Source organism: Strongylocentrotus purpuratus, unplaced genomic scaffold, assembly GCF_000002235.5.
Source record: "Strongylocentrotus purpuratus isolate Spur 01 unplaced genomic scaffold, Spur_5.0 spur5_scaffold_15, whole genome shotgun sequence".
Lineage (NCBI taxonomy): Eukaryota > Metazoa > Echinodermata > Echinoidea > Camarodonta > Strongylocentrotidae > Strongylocentrotus > Strongylocentrotus purpuratus.
Genome location: NW_022145600.1, coordinates 35,459,622 through 35,481,010, shown reverse-complemented (window position 1 = coordinate 35,481,010; position 21,389 = coordinate 35,459,622). Strand labels below are relative to the sequence as shown.

At 36.4% G+C, this 21,389-nt stretch overlaps 1 protein-coding gene across 8 annotated transcripts in view; it reads right to left on the bottom strand.

Annotated features, from left to right (window-relative positions):
• Positions 1-21,389, bottom strand: part of LOC580398 (dedicator of cytokinesis protein 1) — an 83,251-nt gene that overhangs the window by 27,166 nt on the left and 34,696 nt on the right. For 7 of the 8 annotated variants that reach the window (XM_030986317.1, XM_030986325.1, XM_030986321.1 and 4 more), the window contains exons 15-38: positions 19,891-19,989; positions 19,056-19,134; positions 18,225-18,328; positions 17,854-18,037; positions 17,054-17,151; positions 15,971-16,060; positions 15,224-15,324; positions 14,748-14,850; positions 14,568-14,599; positions 13,846-13,957; positions 12,856-13,033; positions 11,455-11,582; positions 10,310-10,411; positions 9,763-9,956; positions 8,493-8,672; positions 6,894-7,104; positions 6,226-6,311; positions 5,568-5,724; positions 4,875-5,006; positions 4,090-4,203; positions 3,253-3,342; positions 2,446-2,550; positions 1,437-1,578; positions 807-888 (exon numbers count right to left, since the gene is read on the bottom strand). In XM_030986317.1, coding sequence (XP_030842177.1) covers positions 807-888; positions 1,437-1,578; positions 2,446-2,550; positions 3,253-3,342; positions 4,090-4,203; positions 4,875-5,006; positions 5,568-5,724; positions 6,226-6,311; positions 6,894-7,104; positions 8,493-8,672; positions 9,763-9,956; positions 10,310-10,411; positions 11,455-11,582; positions 12,856-13,033; positions 13,846-13,957; positions 14,568-14,599; positions 14,748-14,850; positions 15,224-15,324; positions 15,971-16,060; positions 17,054-17,151; positions 17,854-18,037; positions 18,225-18,328; positions 19,056-19,134; positions 19,891-19,989 — 2,903 coding nt within the window. Of the gene's footprint in view, positions 1-806; positions 889-1,436; positions 1,579-2,445; positions 2,551-3,252; positions 3,343-4,089; positions 4,204-4,874; positions 5,007-5,567; positions 5,725-6,225; positions 6,312-6,893; positions 7,105-8,492; positions 8,673-9,762; positions 9,957-10,309; positions 10,412-11,454; positions 11,583-12,855; positions 13,034-13,845; positions 13,958-14,567; positions 14,609-14,747; positions 14,851-15,223; positions 15,325-15,970; positions 16,061-17,053; positions 17,152-17,853; positions 18,038-18,224; positions 18,329-19,055; positions 19,135-19,890; positions 19,990-21,389 lie in introns of all 8 variants that reach the window. The other variant, XM_030986318.1, reaches the window with a different exon arrangement.

Below are 21,389 nucleotides of genomic sequence, written 5' to 3'. Positions count from 1 at the left end.
TCTTTATTACTCATTTAAAGCCCCACTGCACTACTTGTAGCTACTTGCGCCCTCTATATAACAAACAATGCATAATCGGTGACCATTGGTCCCCCATGATCCTCTTTTTCTTATGATAACTGAGAGCTGAGTTGATGAGATAACCACCTGTTAAGTGACCATGCAGGGAGAACGTATCCCTCCCGTACACTAGTACAGATAAGCTTTAAGTTAGAATTATAGGGAGTCTTCAGTTCATAAACAGTAAAATCTTTCAAAATCACAACTAGTCACTTTGGTAAAATCTGCAAATAGTAATAGTGAACTTTTAGCCTAGGTTTTTTCTTACTTTCTACACAAGTTAGATGCATCCATCAACATATACAGGTTTGCCTTATCATATTTAACTTATAACGACGACTTTCAGGAACTTAGAACTGTATTGATTCTTTGAAATGCTAGAGCGCCACAATGGCAGCACAGCTAAAGCCGGGGTAATAATCTCCAAGTTTTGAAGCGCTTAGTGATTCTAATAATCGCTATATAAAAAACAGAGTATTATTATTATCATTATTATTTGGACTGTAAGACAAAGATTGTTAAAATTACATGTCCTATACTTTTGGCTTTTCATAGAAATCAAGAGAGAGCTTCTTTTTCTGGATATTGCACTAGAGGCTATGTTGATTAACTAACTTAGAATTGTATTTAGACTATAAAACAAAGATTGTTAAAATTTCATGTCCTATACTTTGGGCTTTTCATAGAATTCAAGAGAGAACTTCTTTCTCTGAAGATTGCAGTAGTGGCTATGTTGATTAACTGACCTCAGGATCTGCTCACTGATGTTCTTTCCTCTGAATTCTTTCTTGTTATCTCGCTTGGGCTGCACAGGTACAATTTGCAGGACTAGTAAACATTTGAATTAAGGAGTGCTTATAATCAAATCAAATTGAATCAAATCAATTTATTGAAATAGAATCCACAATATTGGATTATCTTCAATATACTTTATATTAAAGTTATTATTTACGATTAGAAATATACAGTTAAAATGAATACATTTTGAAGAAAGAATTTGAGTGTACTACATTTATTCATGACATAATCTTAATACAATATTCTTAGATTTTTTTCTTAGATTTTTTTCTTCATCATTTCAAATTCTTTGGGACCATAGTCTTAAAACATTATTGCCTCATCTTCAGGTTAAACCATACATTTGATTATTTACACTGAATATCCAATCAGAGTTGCTGTAACACAAATTAACGAATCATGAAATCTTAGTTCAGGCAAAACTATTCAATGTGTTCATGAAAATGTGGAGAAAAAAAAAGAGGTGATTATAGATCGCTATAATTAAACAGTTGATGCAAGGGCTAAAACATAAGGTGATGATGGGATGGAGGTAATAGGAGGGGGAAAAGAGATAAAATAATTGCTGAAAAGGATACTTTGTCCCTTGTTTTCAAAGAGCTCCTTGTCAGGGGGTGTGGTCTTGTTGAGAAGGGTTGCACTCGGATACAGCTGCTGTTGCCTAGCAACAAAGTCTGCTAGTCTCTCATACTCTTTCCCCCTGTAGATGAACACTCGATTCTGCAATGCAAGCAAATTACAGGTTTCTTTCGCGATACATAATGCATTGATACCTAATGACATAAAGACTTATAAAGACTTATCTTAGTAACATATTCAGACAGGTTGATCTGACACCTGTAACGGAAACTGAATCTAATCTCCCCCCCCCCCCCCCCCAAGCCCCTTCTGCTTACAAATGAAATTAGATTTTAAAAACACCACCCTGATATCTTATATAATGGATTGGGGAGGTGATGGCTGATTTAAAACAATCTTAGCTCTTCAATCTTACATCATCTATTTGACTAACATGTTTTGACTTGGTTCTTATTCAAATAAAACAATGCAATACTGGTCCACTGTAAATGGGTTTGGGGTTTTCTGTCTTGATTTCTGTCACATTAAAGATACAGTTGAGTTCTGGTCATGCGATTGCATTGTGAAAGAAAAGTTGTGGAATGGATCTGAAAAAGTTGATCATGTACATGTAGCATGTAAGTATTGGTGTGTACTGCAAGGTTCTGGAGTCATCAAAATCATAATAAATTTGGCCCAGTCTTGGTAAAGTAACAAGCACTGTTCACAGAAAGATATATATGGGACTACACAAATGGTGTTGGCCTACTAACCTTGATTTCCTTATCTTTCTATGCTCACTACTCAGCCAGGATACATTTTCTACCAAAATTGTTTGGCAAATGACATTTATTTGTAATCCTGAACATTCAGTGTAAGTTTCGTTTGATTCTGTGAGAATTCATTTTCTTTTTTTAACAGAACTCAAGTTTCTCTTTAAAAAAAAGCTTCACCCATGCTTAACAGGTGCTAGATATTCTCTCTTCTAACTGTTACTACCAAGGCAATGTCTGCAATAGAGTAACTGACCTTCAGGAAAGCTGGAAAGCCTTGTCCAATGTACCAGACCTTGAAGTACTCCGGTGATGGCCGGGGCACCTTCATGATGTTGTCATACAAGTTGGCCTGCCGCCTCTGTCAAGCATACAAACACAGCAAACGTTAGGAAGGGTAAATACTTATCTCTATGGTTCCGTTTCAAGGTAATAGTTTCAGAAATATTTGGACATAATGGTCTGAATACATATTTGAATACTGGATATTTTGTGACGTTGGTCTTGGTGCATATTTTAAGGACATGGATGCCAAACCAATTCAAATTAAGAAGGTACATGTCTCGGGAAGCTTTTCAAATCTTGAATATTAATATCTTGATTTCAATACTGAGATCTTAAATTTAGACATACACTAATCTTGGTTAAAAGACATATTCTGAGGTCTATGTCTCCAGACTTACTTCTTTAAAAGATATATTTTCTAATTATTACCTACATGTATACAAGCTACTTTTACCATGCGATTCAAATACATATTTTGCCCAGTATGATTTCAGTAAGGGCAATATTTCCTGGTATCTCCCTCAAGGCCAGTCAATATTCATATAATATGGACTGGCCTTGAGGGAGATATCATATATATTTCCCAAACTAGACTCACATTGCCCCGAGTCAAAGACGAGGGCAATATGGGTCTTGTGGGGGCAATATATGTGGTATCTCCCGAAAGTTAGGCCAGTCAATAATAATATAAAATATTCTCTCATAATTGAAGTCTCAGAATTATACCCCATTATCCTAAAAATTAAACTAAATAAAAGAAAAAGGTCTCCTGACTCACCAGTATTTCACTCATCTGAACATAGTCAAATGTCTCCTTCTCGTATTGATTGCACAGCTCCTTGCATAGGGCTATTCCCCTCTCCCACATCTAAATGATGGTAGAAAAGCAATCAATTTGTTCATTTTATCATTAAAATGTGATTTTTTTTTTAATTTTTTTTTTAATACAGCAATTCTGTATAATCTGGCCTTTTATATTGATAAAAGTTTTGTCATCTACATCAAGCAATATACAATAGTATAGATATAAATGCCTAACTACAAATGTTAAACCACAAATAATAAATGTGTCTACCGTGTTTGCCGGCGTAAAGGCCGCAGTATTTTTTGGAGAAAAAATATCAAGTCTGGGTGCGGCCTTTGCGCAACAACAACAAAATTCAGCGGTCAAAACAGCACGTCCATTTTAAACATATGGGACTACAATGACTATACAATGATACAGAACATTTCTAGAATAACTCCACACATCAAAGACCGGTAGACAGGTCATTAATAAAATCATCTTATAAAACAAATAATACACATCATTTTGTTTGGGCATTAGTAAAATTACCTACACTCGGTATCTTCAAAACAGTCCAAACGCCCTCGGCTATCGCCTGGGCGTGTAAGATTGTTCCCACGGTTCCTTGAGTGGGTAATTCTAACTAATGCCCTCACTGCTGTGTATTATTTATATAATAGCACATTTTTCTTATCGATAACATCATGGCAATGTTATGTTCGGTCACATGATGCTACAATGTATGTTGACTAATCACTGAAGAGGATTTCGTTAATCAAACATATAAAAATGAATATCATCATCATCATTGTAGGTATTTTCTCTTACCTTTCCCTTGTCAAAGAATTCAATGATGTCATAGTAGATTACTTCCTTGAGTTGTCTTTCAGTCATGGCTTCAGGGTACTTATCACTGGACGTCAGCAATGGAGAGTCTGACCACTGCACATGGGGTAGAAATCAAGGATGAGGTGGTGGTGGTTATTTTACCTGACTGCTAAGAAAGCATAAATGCTTGTAAGTAAGCAACCAGACGGCCGATGGCTTTAGGTCCTCTTTGAGGGACCTGGTAATGAGTATTAATGCCTTACCGAAGGGCACTAGCCCATCGACTTGGTTTCAAACCCGGGTCACCGGATTACGAGACCACTGCTCTACTGACTGAGCTATCGCGCCTCCTCAAGATAACTCATTACCGTGTTATCAAGACCATAGCACTGGCAAAATCCAACGACTGAAGCATAGTGTGTGCTTCATATTTCTGTATCTTATGACACACACAGTTGTGTCATTACTGAACGCTTGAAGAATTTTGTTGCACGAGTGCAGCTTCTTTTATTCACCTCCACTTGTGACTCGCAACATTGTTGAAGTTTGATAAAAAAACTGTGTAATTGTTTCTATAAATGTAATGCTTCCTGGGAGAAAATTCAATTATTTAAACATATTTGTGGCTTACACCCAGTAAATAAGATCGATTGATCGATTTGTATTGAAAAAACAAGTCAGAAAACACTGATAACACGTAGGGCCATGCATCTCCGATTTAACATTGTTGAACAATGCCTTAAACACTTTCTTTAAATTTCTAAGCGAAGATTGAAAAGCTGTACCTTGATCCTATCTGCTTGTAACTGCAGCGTGAAGCCAGCTTCTGTGTAGTTATCACATTCCAGATGCAAATCACAGAGTTTGTAGAGGTAGCGTGTATACATGTCCTGTCTGTCCATGTCTTTGTAGAAGTTCTGCACAAGAGATTAGAAACAAAGTTACCAAGAGATAGGGTAAGGTGCATGTATATGACTGTACTACATCGAGTCAACTTGCTCCAGTAAGTCATTAGAAGGTCAAACTTGGCTGCAAACATACTAAATTTTGGTCATTCATCTACAAACTAAATTGCATGGCACAATAATTGTCAGGATCACAAAAGATTAAACTAGCTAGATTTAAATGATTATTTACCGCTACTGGGCAGTTACACAACTACAGAGCTGGATCATGGCAGTGATAGCAAACAAAAAGCACATATCGTAATATCTCTCTAACATTTTGCTACAAAAATTAGGGTTTCCTATTAAACTTGCATACATAGAAAGCTTCATGACAAAAATAACAAAGGGTTTACTTTCCCTATGCATATGAATATGTGTGAAATTTAATTATTACTGCTTAAAAAAAAACACAGCAATTGGTCTATGTAGACAGCTGGCCTTTATAATGAGATTTTAATAGGAACACTACTCAGGTATGCAATAAAGAAGGCCTCTATAGAACAGGCGGTCACTAGAGGAGGGTTGACTAACCAAGAGATTGACAATGCAGCTCATTCTGTTCTCCTTGTTGTCTGTATGTATGATTGCCCTGTAGTCTAGAAGTCTGTCCAGCAGCTTCGTCACCAGGTTCACAAAGTGCACACCACTCTGATTTAAGTACTGATGCTTTCCACAGAAATCACACAGGCTGCATCAAACAATCAAATTAAAAAGTGAACATACATTTATATGCAGCAAAATAAAAATTGTCATGTTAAACAGACCAAAAGGTCTAGCTCAAAAATACCCAGACATCTTAATTGTAAAATCAGCCCAATTGAAAGATGTGAAGGAAATAAAGACTATACAAGTGAGGAATTTAGGGGGGAATGATTTACAAATGGAGATGAGCTGCACCTGTCAGCTACTATGAACACTGAACAAATAAAGCCTTGCCTTTTATCTCAGTGAGTTATCTCAGACTCTATTTGTCCAAAGTATTTATTTTTTTTTTTTAATGATGCAAAACATTTAGGACACAATTCTTTACATTTGCTACAAATCGCTACTGAACCCAATTATGAGTAAACACTAGTTACCTAATACTTATCTAAATCTAGCAGTGAAACCTTAATTATAACTTGCTGATTGGAGGTGTGTTGGTCTAAAGTATGATTCCACTCAAGGTTCAAAATGTAAACCGACTTACATTTCTTTGAAGAGACCTTTGAACGATAAATCTCCACGTCCGCCTTCTACCAGCGCATCTAGCTGACCAATAATCTCTCGCTCAAACTGTAACATTAAGGAAGAAAGGATTTGTGTCACATCAAAATTGAATTTTGGGGGGATAAACATAACAGACAAATAATAAATAGCTCCCATTTTAAACAGAGTTGTGATTGACGAAGAAACAGAATCAATGGCGAGTCCCTCATAGCAACCCATAGCAAGATTACAATTGGCTGTTGTTAATGCTAAGAGTTGCAACTAATATAACGCTCAAGCTGTACTTGATCTGGATCGACTCTTACTAAAAATGAGGCTCAAAGAATGTTGCTACTTTGTGGACCCCTGCTAATGTCAATCCCTTGAGATATTGCAAAATATTGGTCTTCTATTCGTATGTATGTATTGTCTATCTGACATCTGGGCACAAACGTACAATACAAAGTACAATGCAAGGTACATTCGACCAGGGTCCTGATTGAAACAATCATTGGCTATTATAAGATGATGACGTGGATCCTAATCAAAAGATTGGTTGAGAGCGTACACATGACCAGGCATTTATTTTGAATAATACGTAATTCAGATAATGACCGGTCATTAGTAAAATCATGCTATAAAACATCATTTTATGAAAGAAATACTCACCATCTTGAAGTTATTCTTGATGCTGAACTCACAGTTGATCATATCAAAGAAGATGGGGATGGTAGCCTTCCGAAGCTCCACCTCCGGTACCAAGGCAACCTCCAGGAATGGACCAATCAGACCAGGGATGAACTTGATCTTGTTCTTACCCAGATAGTTCCACATGGTACGGATGATCTCAAACGAGACCTCTCTCCTCATGTCTCCATACCTTTAGGGGGCATCAATGTATCAAGAATGAATTTAGATCTGTTGATTAATATGCACATCAACAACAACAAGAACAACAACAACAAACACAACAACAACAAAAGGTAATAAAATGTAAAATACTAAGAGTTGATAGCCATAGAAGTATACAATCAGTGTGTTAGATTAAAAGAAGTAAGGTTTTGATTAGTATTGATGGGATATACACGTATGGTCTTTGTCCAGTATGCCATTATATGATGCTCCAGCAACAATTTCTCTGCGGCCACATTTTAAACCTAGTAAAATTCCAAATATCAAAACTGGATCAAACACTTTACCTAACCACTACCCTCTAACTTGTTAGCTCTCAACCTAACCTTTCACCGATCACTTCCCAAAGCCTAACTTCATCTCACAGACAAACCAAAGTACATGTATGTAGCAAATTCTGCCAGCACACTGAGCATTAATGTCTGATGTACATCCCAGATAATGGAGAGGTCTGACACACTTGATGAGAATCCATGTACATTTATAGTTTAAAGGTAATACAAAGTTTTGGAAAATTTTGAAAATTGGGTGGATAGTGAATTTTTACAATTTGGATACCCTGTGGATGTATTATAAGCACTAGAAAATTAAGCCCTAAAACACTTCTGCTTTTGAGGAAAATTGAATATAAAAATTTACCGGTGCTCCCGGTAAATTTGAATAAATTTCAAATAGCGCCTACGGCCTTACAATGGTAGCTACGAGTCGACCATGAAAATCTCAGAATATGTAGTTGTGATATTTAATTTCCAAACGGGAGTAGCTAATCGGTCGATTTTAGTCAATAAACATTGTTTTATAGCTTAATTAATATCTTGACCTTGAAAGGGAGCTATACAACATAAAGAGTTTATTATTCATAATTTCATAATTTTAGACTCAATTTCTACCACGTTAACGATCCCTGAATATTGTACGATCGCATACGCTTCCAATTTGTTCATACCTTTAAGGATTGGAAATATTGATGTGATATAAATAATCATCCAATTTATCATGAATTTAATTCAATTAAGTTTACTCATTTTCATAAAAATCACATTACAAGAACACATACATCTGCAAAAGGTACTGGAAATAACATGCAAAATCTTTCACTAGAATATACATAAGTACATTAAAATATTAAAAAATAATGGAAAAGGGGAAGTTATAAAAGCCCAAATAAATGAGTTTGTCAAGATATCTCCCAAAAAACAATTAAACAAAATGTGATGAACATATTAAAGATTTGAAATTAAATGAACTTATTTTGCCCCAAAGAAAACTTGTATAACAACAGAAACAAACAAAAAAACCATACAAGCCCTAAAAATAAACACATACACACACATATGAAGTGGAAAATTAGCTGACCTGTCAATGATGTTATTGCGTTTGGTTTGTAAGAGGTTCTCAAGCTGCAAGGACTCTTGGGTAACAAAGGCTACCGACAGATGAAAGAAGTTATTCCAGAGCTGGAATTCAAAGTCCTCGATGCGCACAAAGGAGCGGTGAAGAACTCTGGCAAACTGCTTCATCGAATTGAGGATCACACTGTCAAACAAATCATACAGTTTAAATTCAAATTAAATTTTTAATTATTTTATTCAGCATCTAATGGGCTAAAAAAAAAAAAGATGTTGTATTGCCCTTTAAGTGCCAAAACATGGGTCGGTCGGTCGGTCGGAAATCTTTCTCTTTTTTTTCTCTCTTTTTTTTTCTCCCTCTTTGCGCTGATTTTTCTCAGTTTTAAATGCATTAATTTTTAATTTTTTCAAATTACCCTCTTTGGGCTCACATTTCTCAGTTTTGAATGGTTTCAGGAAGATTTTTAATTCATTACACATTTTTTTTCTATAGCCGACTGTAGGTTTCAAGATTTTGGGGTCGGTCGCAAAGGGCAATACCACATCTTTTTTGTTAACGCCTAAGTCTTCTACTGTGGTGTAATTGTGCAAACTTTTCAGTTCAAAGCAAAATAAATAATTAAATGATGCTATCTTCCGTTCAACATGGCTTCCTTAGCATCAGATATATGAAATACAGCATGGAATTACTGTTAATCATGCTTCCCATATTACTTTGAAATCATTTTGCAACTTGTTTTCATAAATTTTATCTGGTACAGAATACAAATCTTATTCCTTTACTGGAATTCCAGTCACATTTGATGTCGGGGCACCAAGGTCAAAACAAACCCAGCTTATCAGGACAGTGGTATGGGAATTAACTAATTACTGTGTGGCTCAAAAGTACAGAAGCAATCCTAACACATTTCAGACATACAAGCTGGCTTTCAGTTATTTGGTAAAATCCTTGAGTCCTGAGACCTGGGCTCCATCCTAAAAAGAGTTGATATCAATCCCAACTATGTACATAAGAGATAGGGACCGCAAACTTGCGACTGATTGGAGGACTTCCGATTGATTTAGATCAATCACAACTCTGTATAAGACGGAGCCGAGATGAAAAAGCTTGATTACACTGATTTGGCCTTTTGGATTAAGGGTTAAAACCAAGACATCCAAAACAGGTCATGAAATAGGTTTTGCTACATCACTGCTAACTACTTATAAAATCGGACAGAAGTCTGAAAGAATAAAGAATCCAGATATTTATCTGGTAGGATAAGACACCACTCTACCTGTTGAGCTGGAGGATCATCATGGACCAGTCGTTGGGGAAGACATTTTTTGAGACAAGGTCCTTGAAGACGAGGAAGATTTCCATGAGGAAGTCTGTAAGATCTGTCCTGGTAGGAAACTGGTTGATGTACTCCTGATAGTGGTAGTCACTCATCTGCCTCAGTAGACTCACCATACAAGCCACATACTTGCCCTGGCAGAGAAGAAAAAGTTTCATATCGTTAAACCCGTCATAAAAATTGTGCAAGTATTCGGTGGGCAGATTAGAACTTGGAATTGTTGTTAGTGTTGAACCCTAATTTTAAAAAACATTTTAGAGTCATGAATGTTCCACTCTCACAAATCATTCCACAAACACTAGGGCCCGTTGCATAAAACATTGATGGTAACTTTGCCATCAATGGCAACTACCATGGTAACAGGGCTCAACAGCCAATCAAATCAAGGTTTCCATTGATGGCAATGTTACTATCAATGGTAAGTTTTGTGCGACGGGGCCCTGATCTTGAAGATCAAATCAACTCATACAAGTTCATGTATACTCACAATGAGACTGAGGTCTTGCTGCATATACATGTAGATGACTGCCTGGATGACTGTACGCAGTAAAACATGCATCACTTCAGCTGTGTCTCCATGGGTACAATTCTACAAGGTAAGAAAATGCAAAAAAATAAAGAAAAAACATCTGCAGTGTACAGAATTCCGGTATTTGTTCAGTTTGGATATGGTAAATTCCAGATATTCGAGGCAAGGTACAAGTATCAGGGTTTGTGTTTCAATAATATAAGTCATAGATCGAGTATAGAGACTACAATAAGATTAGACACAAGATGATTTGACATTCATATATTTCACAATAATGAAAATATGTATTACACATTAATAGAACAGACGCAAAGATACATATAGGGTATTACGTCTAATACTTTATTTGAAGGAAAACGCCATATTAGAGTGAGATCATGTCACGGTTTCAGCACTTCAAAGGCAAACATAAAATGCAATTAATATATTACAATGGGTAAATTGTGAAGATTGACAGATCAAGATTTGACATTAACAATACCCAGTGCAGCCAGCCCTCAAGTTCATCACTGACTGACTGGTGTCCATGTCGTTCCTATATACTTGTATTTTAAAGGTAATAAAAAGTTTTGGTATGGGGTCACAAATTTGGTACAAATGAACATTTTGGAAGCATATGCGATCCTACAATATTCAGTGATCGTTGTCGCGGTTGAAATCGAGTCTAAGGTTATCAAATTGTAAATAATAAACTCTTTATGTTGTATAGCTCCCTCTCAAGGTCAAGATATTAATTAAGCTATAAAACAATGTTTCTTGGCTAAAATCGACCGATTAGCTATTCCCGTTTGGAAATTATACATCACAACTACATATTCTGAGATTTTCATGGTCGCAGCTACCATTGTATGGCCGTAGGCGCTATTTGAAATTTATCAACATTTACCGGGAGCACCGGTAAATTTGTATACCGGTATTCAATTGTTCTCGAAAGCAAAAGTGTTTTAGGGGCTAATTTTTCTTGTGCTTATAATACATTCACAGGGGCATCCAAATTAATATATAACAATTGTAAAGAATCACTACCCACCCAATCTAAAAAAAATTCCCAATACTTTGTATTACCTTTAATGTATGCAATGAGCATGGTCTACAGTTCTTACCGTTTCCTTCTGCCATAATGTATCGAGGATCTCTTGGAAGAGCTCAGCGCATGCTTTCATCTCTTCTCTCTTCAAGATGAGCATGTTGAGTTGACTGGTCATCATAGGAAGCAGTACTGCCCTGCATTCTGTCAAATAGAAATCATTAAAGGTAAAGACCAGTTTTGGAAATGCCCCCCTCTCAAAAAAATGAAATGGAAGCTGTTATTACCAATCATGTGAAAGAATATGTTTTGACTTTGGGGTAAATTATTATTATCTATCTGGACCGGATAGATATCGCGCATGTGGCGCGTAGTCCCATATACATCTTTCTGTGTACAGTGCTTGTAACTTTACCAAGACTGGGCCAAATTTCTTATCATTTTGTGATTCCAGAACCTTGCAGTACACACCAATACTTATATGCTAGATGATCAACCTTTTCGGATCGATTCCACAACGTTTCTTTCACAATGCAATCGCATGACCAGAACTGATCTTTATCTTTAAACAGTAAAATCATCTGAAACAAAGTTACTCCCAGAAAGACACATATTCACGACCTCATGTAAAACGTTTTTCTAAAAAATACAGACGTTTAAAAATTGCAACAAAGTTCATGCTGTTTTTACTACATGTATTTACTACAACAAATATGAACCACAGCAAAGTAAAGACCAATGTGCTCTTTAATATTTTTTCAGGATTTTCAAGAAATAATGTTAAATAACCATCAACATTACTCTACACTTACAGGTAATTCTTATGTTAGAGGAATTTATCAGAAATACATGTATGTAGGAGCCTTTAGTACATGTATCTCTACAGGTGGATATGGGCACAGTGTGAATATTGTCATCACTAAAAAATTAAATTCTTTCACAGTCAATACCCCAATTACAAAAATCCCTTCCACTTCAAGGTTTATTTCATCAATATTGTACATTATTATTGATATGAGGCTTCCAAGGGGTACAATAATCGGTGTATTCAATATCTTTAGTGCGGTAAACGGATGACCAAACAATATTGTTTTCATATTGCTCAGTCATCCGGGAACTTCAACTTAGCACAAAATAAGCGTGACACAGTCAGACATGCGCAAAGCAAGGTATGCTTATTTTTAAACAATGGGTTATGTAAATGAGTGTTTAAACCATGGATTAATTTAAACCTTCTTTGTGAATTTGGGCCAAAGCCATATTTACCAAAGGTAATTAATTCACAATTTTGTTATTTGGCTAGTCAGCCTAATATAGATAATAATAATAATAATATTATATGGCTTTGTTTTTGTGTGATACAAGAATATATTGCTCTCCCTATGACAATATTAGACTCGTCCAATATTGTCATAGCTCAAGCAATATATTCTTGTATTCCACTCAAAGCCATCCAATATGATATAAGTAGCCCTACCCCTGACTTTGAAGATCTCACTCTGGACAAAGTCTCTGAGACATTCGAGCTTCTGCTTGACAAGACGGTCTGGAGGGAGGTTAAGGATGAACTCCTTGAGGTGAATGGCAAGCTCCTTGGGGTTGAACTGTTGCATGGTGTCCTGGATGATGTGTGGAAGAAACCTCATGGCAGCTCCCTACACAGGATAAAAGAAATAATAATAATAATAATAATATGGATATTTATATAGCGCCGGTATCCGCCAGGCTCTGAAGCTCATGGCGCTGTACATAATAATTACAATCTCGAACATATCCCTTTCTTAACTCAAATACAGGTAAACTAAAACAACACAAAGTATTACGGTACGCCAAATTATAATTGTCCTAATTAAATAGCACTATTTAGAAATAGATGGGTTTTTAGAGCAATTTTGAAGTCATGGAGGGCTGTTAAATTACGAATACTAAGTGGTAGCTTATTCCAAAGGGACGGACCAGAATGAGAAAAGGGTCTATCCCCCCAGGTAGTGGGTGTCTTAGGGGCAACTAATAATGAGGATTGAGATGAACGAAGATGTCTTGTAGGCTAATACTTAACAATTAACTTCATATTGTAGGAAGAAGCAGATTCATACAAGGAATGGAAAACTAGCAACAACGACTTAAAAATGATTCGGTCACATACCGGGAGCCAGTGAAGAGTTTTGAGAATGGGGGTGATGTGAGTTCTACGAGAAGAAAGTGTGACAATACATGCAGCAGTATTTTGCAAATAAGAGTTTATGCTTGGTTTGCAATGAAGATGAACTCCACAAGACAGATGCCATAGTCCTGAACCTAAGTGAATACTAGTGGGATATACAGTATGACTTTTCTTATTAGTCACAATGACTTAAGAGGTCTGAAATCTAACTCCCTTTGTCCCATAAGACTTAGTTTCTGGTGAAGCACATATCCTTTTTGCTTCAGTCCATCTTATTCACATTCTTGTAGATTTATTACTTACTTGGCACAGTACCATAAGGTCATCTGTGTACGTCATCAGCCAGTTGAGGGAACGGAAGACCTCTCGTATGGAACACTCAAATCCTTGTTTACCCGTTGCCTCCCCGTGCAGACTAGTGGCAGAAAGTCACAAAAAAAATAATATTCATCAATCACTCACTTTAAAACTTAATTCCATTCAAACTAAAAGCCACTTCAAGCAATTTCCTGCCTCTCTCCATACGTGAAACCTATTGTTGGGAGTTGTAAAGTAGTATGCACATGATTCAATACAAGATAGACATCGCTAAGCCTTCACCTCACAATGAACTACACTACTCATTGAATGGTAGACTCACATGAGCTCCGTGAATTACACTCACAAGTACTTTACAATTGCATACAAATTGTTTACTTGTATCATTATAATTCTATTTAGTGTTTGATTTTTTAACACATAGATAATTTTGTAAAAAATATTGTATAATTCAGCGCCTGTGCTGCAATGCATATTTTTGAATAAATAAATCATTGTCCTCATTATTATGTATGGAATCTCTCAAAATTTAAAACAAATTGTGAAAAAAAATAAGAGCAAGGTCATTCACACTGCGTGCATCCCTGAAATAAGGTGGTTTTGATCATATAGCAGATACATGTATGTACATTATCCCAAAATAGATTGAATTAACAAACAAAAAAATGATCTACTAGACCATCACAAAGAGACTTAGAAGAACTTACGCCACAAAGAGTTTCCTGGACCTGAGGATGAACTTGAAGAGATACTCAATGGCTTTGAGAGCTTGTAGTAGCTGCGTAGGACTGTCTAACTCACCAGCACTGTCTAACAAGTCTTTCAATACTTTGGCAAGTTTGCTGTAATAGAACAATAGAAGTAATCATAATGGTAATAATGACAAACTTGAAGAGATACTCAATGGCTTTGAGAGCTTGTAGTAGCTGCGTAGGACTGTCTAACTCACCAGCACTGTCTAACAAGTCTTTCAATACTTTGGCAAGTTTGCTGTAATAAAGCATAAGGTATAATTATAACTGCAATACTGATAAACGAAACGGGCCAATCATCAAGACATGGTTTTCATAACACTACAGTCTATTGGGGGAAACGAGTATGGTAAGACCGGTCGCTCAAAGATTTTTACTTTTTTGAGGCACTTCTTGATCATTTTGAAGCGCAATTCTTTTAGGGCTTCAATATTACACCATAATATCACAGACACTGATAACACGTAGGGCGGTGCATCTTAGATTTAACATTGTTAAACAATGCCTTTAATTATGACTAATCATCATTACCCATGACATAACTATGCCCTTGGGTTTATAAGCAATCTATTTAGCTTTCAGTTGGGTGGTTTTCTGAGGGTACTACTTACTGGTCAGCGAATGTCACACTGTAGTGTTCATTGATGTATGTATCCAGTACTGGTCTGAACTGCTGGTACTTCCTATCTGCTATTAATCCTATGATGAACACCTGTATACAAAAAACAAATGAATAAATACGGGAATGCAAGGGATATCAGAGAAGTATTGGTCTTGTGAATTGTCACCACTCAACAACATTCATGTCTTTGTTCAAATCTGAAATGAATTTTTCATTTTGGAGCAAAGGCAACATACTCAAAAGTTACCTATATTGACCCGCTTTAAACTGACAGTTTCTGAAATGGCTAGAGGTGACTTGAATAATGTTTTAAATATTCACAAGTATCTGATATTGTAGATTACAGGGATGACACAGAGAAATTCCCCTAAAGGAGGAAGATTAAATGGGGTTCCGGGGGCAATGTCCCTGGCAGGGGTTAAGGGGGAAGCGCCTCCTTTCAGGGTTAGGGTCGGGATTAGTAGAGAGAAAAATAATCGAAAAAAATAATGATAATTTTTATAAACGGCCTTGAAATCTCGAAATCGATGGAGGGATCTCATCCCTGAAGTTAATCTTGTATGGCACTGATTGTTCAAACCTGCAACTGATATTTGCATCAATCAAATAATTACATAATAAACTGCATCGGGGGGGGGGGGGGAACTAATGGAGAGGGTTCTAACACGAGACTTAGTCTGCCTGTTAATGGACTTGTACATCATACTGGAACTGTACATGGTGTTGTGAAACTCACCACTGCGTTGAAGACTGGTTTGTCATACTCTTCAGACTGTGGGTTCTCGGCCATGATGCTGAACAAAGCATCTAATGTGTCTTGTAGGAACTGGAGGGAAGGAGAAAAAATAGAAATCATAAGCATTAGGATGGGTCATATAGCCCTCAAGTGCACCATAAAGTCATACTTGCATTGCTCCAATATCAACATAAGGCCTTTAAAAAAATATGTTGTATTGCCCTTTGCGACCGACCCAAAATGTTTTTTACTGTTTTTTAGCATTCAAGCATTCAAAACTGAGAAATATCAGCCCAAAGAGGGAGTTTAAAAAAAAAGATTTCCGACTGACCGACCCATGTTTTGGCACCTAAAGGGCAATACATCTTTTTTTTTTTAGGCCTAAGCTTGAGGATTGAGCATGTGTGACCACATACACTGTCTACATTGCTACAATATGGGTCTAAGTATTCAATATAAATATTTATACTAACTGGATCACAAATTCAACCAACAAAAAAACTCATGTCTTCAATTGCAACCCCACTGATAGCCAACCTTACAATATTATGTAGAATCATTATGTAGATCTGGTCACTAATTCAACCTTGTTTTTGATGAGGGTTCAGCAATGTAGTGGCAATTGATAATATTAAATGATCCCAACTTGAAAGTAATGCTTCAATTTTGTGGATAATAAATACTGAATCCTATCATCACACACAGTTCATTCTAATTTACATTGAGTGCACAGTCAGAACCTGCTTTAGTGACAGCCTGTCTACAAAGACCACCTGTCTACAAAGACCACCTGTCTAAAAAGGCCACATTTGCTGTTTCCCTTGAAAAGTGATTTCTCATTGAAACATGTACTAAAGGAACCTGTCTACAAAGACCACCTGTCTACAAAGGCCACTTTTTGTGTTTCCCTTGGGTGGTTGTTATGGACAGGTTTGACTGTATTTGTTATAGGAGTATAAATTTGATTATATCAAGTAAAAGTGTGTCAAAGTAATCATACCATACTATGTCAATTAAATACTATATTCCATACTACATACAACAACAATTTAGACATTTTGTTACAAGATGAAGTGTGGTTACCTTCACAACCTCTTCACCATCCACTTTCATGAGTGATTCAAGACTCTGTCTGATGGTATCAGGTTCTGCTCTCCACTTCAATAATCCAAGAAGATCAACTGTAAACAGATATTGCAGTCAAGGTATTGTTAATATATATCTTATTTGCTGAGTAAGAGAAGGGCATGGACAATTGGTTACATAGCTTTGTCTACGTTTGCAAATATGGAAAGTTTATGGACTCTACAGGATGATTTAATGTCTCTGTCTCAGTCTCCCTTCTCTTTTACAATGTCTTTTTCCCCCCAAGGTAATATTTCTCATGAAAGCTGTTGTTTTGTGCTACTAAGCATTTTGTAATCAGCTTCCTAAAACCATTTTTCAAATATTACAATTTACATTAACCTCCTCCATTCCTCTTATCTGAATTGCTTTTTCAAGATATTTTCTTCTCTTCTTTTTCCAAGTAGGATGACTTTGGGTCACATTTGTCTCAATTTTATCTCTGCAATTACTGCAATTTTATCTCTCCTTTCTCATTTTATTTTGCCTATCCATCACTTGCCACCATCTCCCTCATCATCCCCCCTTCCCTTCCCTCACCATTTTGAGTCAGCTTTGTAGAGCACACCACCATGGAGAGTAGAAACGTGTCTTAGCTGCCGATTGATAGACCATTCTGATGAATAGACATGCTCTCTCTCTCTCTCTCTCTCTCTCTTATCTTCTCTCTCTCTCTCTCTCTCTCTCTCTCTCTCCTTCTCTCTTCCTCCCTGTCATCCCCCTCACCTCTCTCTGTATCATGGTAAACCCCTTCTTACCATTCTGAGTCAGCTTTGTAGAGCACACCACTGTTGAGAGTAGAAATGTGTCTTTGCTGCTGGCAGACAGTCCTTTCTGATGACCAGATGCATGTGTTTGGGGCTTATCCTCAAAGGCTTTCGGGTCTTGTCTCGTTGAGGGTAGGTTCAGGTACGCTGTGCTCGACTCCATATTCTTGTCACACTGAAATAGTAGAATGTTGATACTTTGCTAATATATCTTTCATATTTTTACATAGTACAATGGGCCTTGCTTCATATTATTTCAACTTTTTGAAAAAAACAAAGAATTTCATCTAAACATCTTAGAGCAATGACCTGGCACAATTTACCTTACATATGAATTAAATTACCCAATCGACAGCCCTTACCTTATAGACGATGAGTTCATGTATTCCATTGGTGATGGTTGTACCAATGTCTGTCATTAACCTCAGGTAGGCCATAGCAAAGATCTTCTCCTGCTTGTCTTTAGCTGCAGGAGAAAATACAGATTACATGGTGAAAAGAATTACATTATCAGAAAAAACAGAATCTATATCTTAAATCTATATAATAATAATAATAACAACATTATTATTATTATTATCAAATCTATACTATCTGGATTCACAGGTACTCCGACAATTGCTCTGGGCTTTAATTTGTCACAAGCACAGGGTTGTGGTTACAGTGGCAATGGGGTCTCCGGGTAGGTTCAGGGTTTGGGTCAGGGTTAGGTATAGTGTTAGGTTCAGGGTGGAAGCTAGGAATTCAGTTAGTGTTGAAAATTACTACGGAGCAATCTTCGCAGCAGCATGTGTCGTACAACCGGATTCAAACACATGCATTAGCTGATTCAGTCAAGCCACGTTTACAACTTAAGCTTTGCAACAACTTCAAACTTTGTAACGTCCCTTTTGAAAACTTCAATAAACATGCATACAATTCATGATTTATGAGGAACAGACTGAGCGAGTTGTAAGCATTCTTGAATATCAGACTACAGTGATCTACACCAAATTTACATATATATCAGTCAAAGAGTCAAGACCAGGGATTTGGGGGCAGTTTAGCATAATTATCATTACAATACTACTCATCGTTACAATACTACTCATCGTTACAATACTACTCATCGTTACAATACTACTCATCGTTACAATAGGAAACTTTCACAATCTTTGAAAATCTGAGAAGAATTACAAAAGAGATATTCTTACCTTCTGTAGCCGATCTGTGTCTGAAAGTGAACCTGACGTGGGTGTTGTTCTTGCAGAACTGATCAATGGGAATCGCAACCTGGAAGAATTATTCCAACATTATGTAATCATTTACATGGTTTACAACATTCCCGAAATGTGACCTCAGTGCAATATACCTGAAGTCTAGTAATTAAACTCATATACATGTAAGGTTTGTTAGTAACATTAGTTTCTGTCCTTCGCAGCTTTAAGTCATAAAATACAATATCAAGACTTATTGATTGTACTTGAATTTACTTAAGATCTATCATTCACAACTACAGTATTCATTCTTACAACCATTCTCTGTATACCTATAAGACAGCAATGTATTGAACCATCTATTTAAACTACATTTTGACAGACAATACATGATTTGGGCCAAATAACAAAAATTATTTGTTTCTCGTCAGGGCATTCCTATTTACTATTTTGCAATTTTTTTTTCCAAGATGGCTGCCATGCTAATTACAGCTGGCCAAGCCTATTTATTCACAGATATTGTGCTATGTGAGTTTACTGATGCAATGTATGACAAAACAAATAATTTGTATCACTTTGGAAGATATTTAAACAAAATGTATATCACAGGCATTTTTTTTCTTCCTTTTTTTTGGGGGGGGGGGGGGGCTTTTTTTCCCCCCTTTTTTTTGTGTGTCTATTCTGAATAGTAAATAGTAAAAAAAAAAGAAGCGGGTGGGGACGAGAAACACATTTTTTATATTTGGCTTTACTGAAATAACAATATTAGGAGAATAGATGGGACTCTATACAGTATACTTCATAATAATTGAATCCTGCTATAAGTTCTTACCTTGAATATTTCATGATACTTTGGATTCTTGACCTGGTAGTACACCACTGATCTGTACTTGGAGTCTGATGGCTCTCCTGAAGCTAGACTTATTGCATTCTGAAATATAATAATAATAATAACATTTTATTTACCCAGGGTAGTCACTTCAGTTATGAAACTGCTCTTCCAGCGGGCCCTGCATAACATAATATGTTATTATTACCCTTCTCCAATCTACTATGCTGAGCGCCTAGGTAGAAGGCAGAAGGTCCCATTGTTATAAGTCTTTGGTATGACTCGGCCGGGGTTTGAACCCACGCCCTCCCGTTCATGAGGCAGGCGCTCTAACCAATGAGCCACGGCACCATGCCCGGTACAAAGATAAGAGATCATTAGCCATTAGCTGGACAGCTAAGGTACAGTAATAAATCTTTCAGAAGAGATTTTAAAAATGTAATATAATCAGTATTGAGAAGGCATTTATTGTATTATATTTCACACCTACACTCTCAAAATCAATATACAGTCTAAACCTGTCCATAACAATCACTTGGAAATGCTCCATGAGATTTCATGTAGTTTATAACCCGTACACATATAAGTAGTTTATAAAAATTCACATTTTTCACTATTAACTGGAAAAAAATGACTCTATATTAGTGCATCCAATCAAAAACATATTACTATCAATACAACTTGGATGCTGGTGTGAGGAAATAAGATTCTTAGGGGGAAAATGGAAAATTTGTATTATCAATATAAAGAAAACAATTGGTGGATAGTGTGGCAATGACGTCATAGACTCATAAGTGAGTTCCCAATTTGTCTTGTGATTTTCAAAATTTTTCAGGTCATAAAAAATTCATAACTTTCTTATTCGTTATCCAATTTTGCTCAAACTTGTTTTGATTGGTTTGTCTGATTTTTCTGCTTCTATTGAAAGTAACTTATTTTCGGAGTGGACTTGCCCTTTAAAAACACTCTCTATATAGAATCTCCTCCCCTATTCAAAGCTGCCTTTCCTTTTCAAATCTTCTCATTTAAAGCCCTTCCCCTTCTGAAGCACCACCGCCTTTTAAAGCAACTCCTCTATTCAAAAATTCTCTCCTATTCAAAGAACTTTTACCTTTTGAAAACCCTTCCCCCAATCAAAGTCCAGTCCCTATAGAAAGCCCCTTTCATATTCAAAACCATTCCCCTATTAAAAGCCTTATAATTGTTTTTTTCTTAAAAAACCGTCCCTTATCTTTCTTTTTCAAAGTCCCTCTTTTCCAATCAAAGCTCCTCCCCTATTCAAAGAACTTGCCATTTCCTTTCCGAAGCCTTTTTTCCCCATTCAAACTTCCTCCCTCATTAAAGATAAAGGTGAGTTCTGGTAATGCCATTGCATTGTGAAAGAAAAGGTGTGGAATGGATCAGAAACAGCTGATCATGTAGCATGGAAATATTGGTGTGTACTGCAAGGTTCTGGAGTCATCAAAATCATAATAAATTTGGCGCAGTCTTTGTAAAGTAAC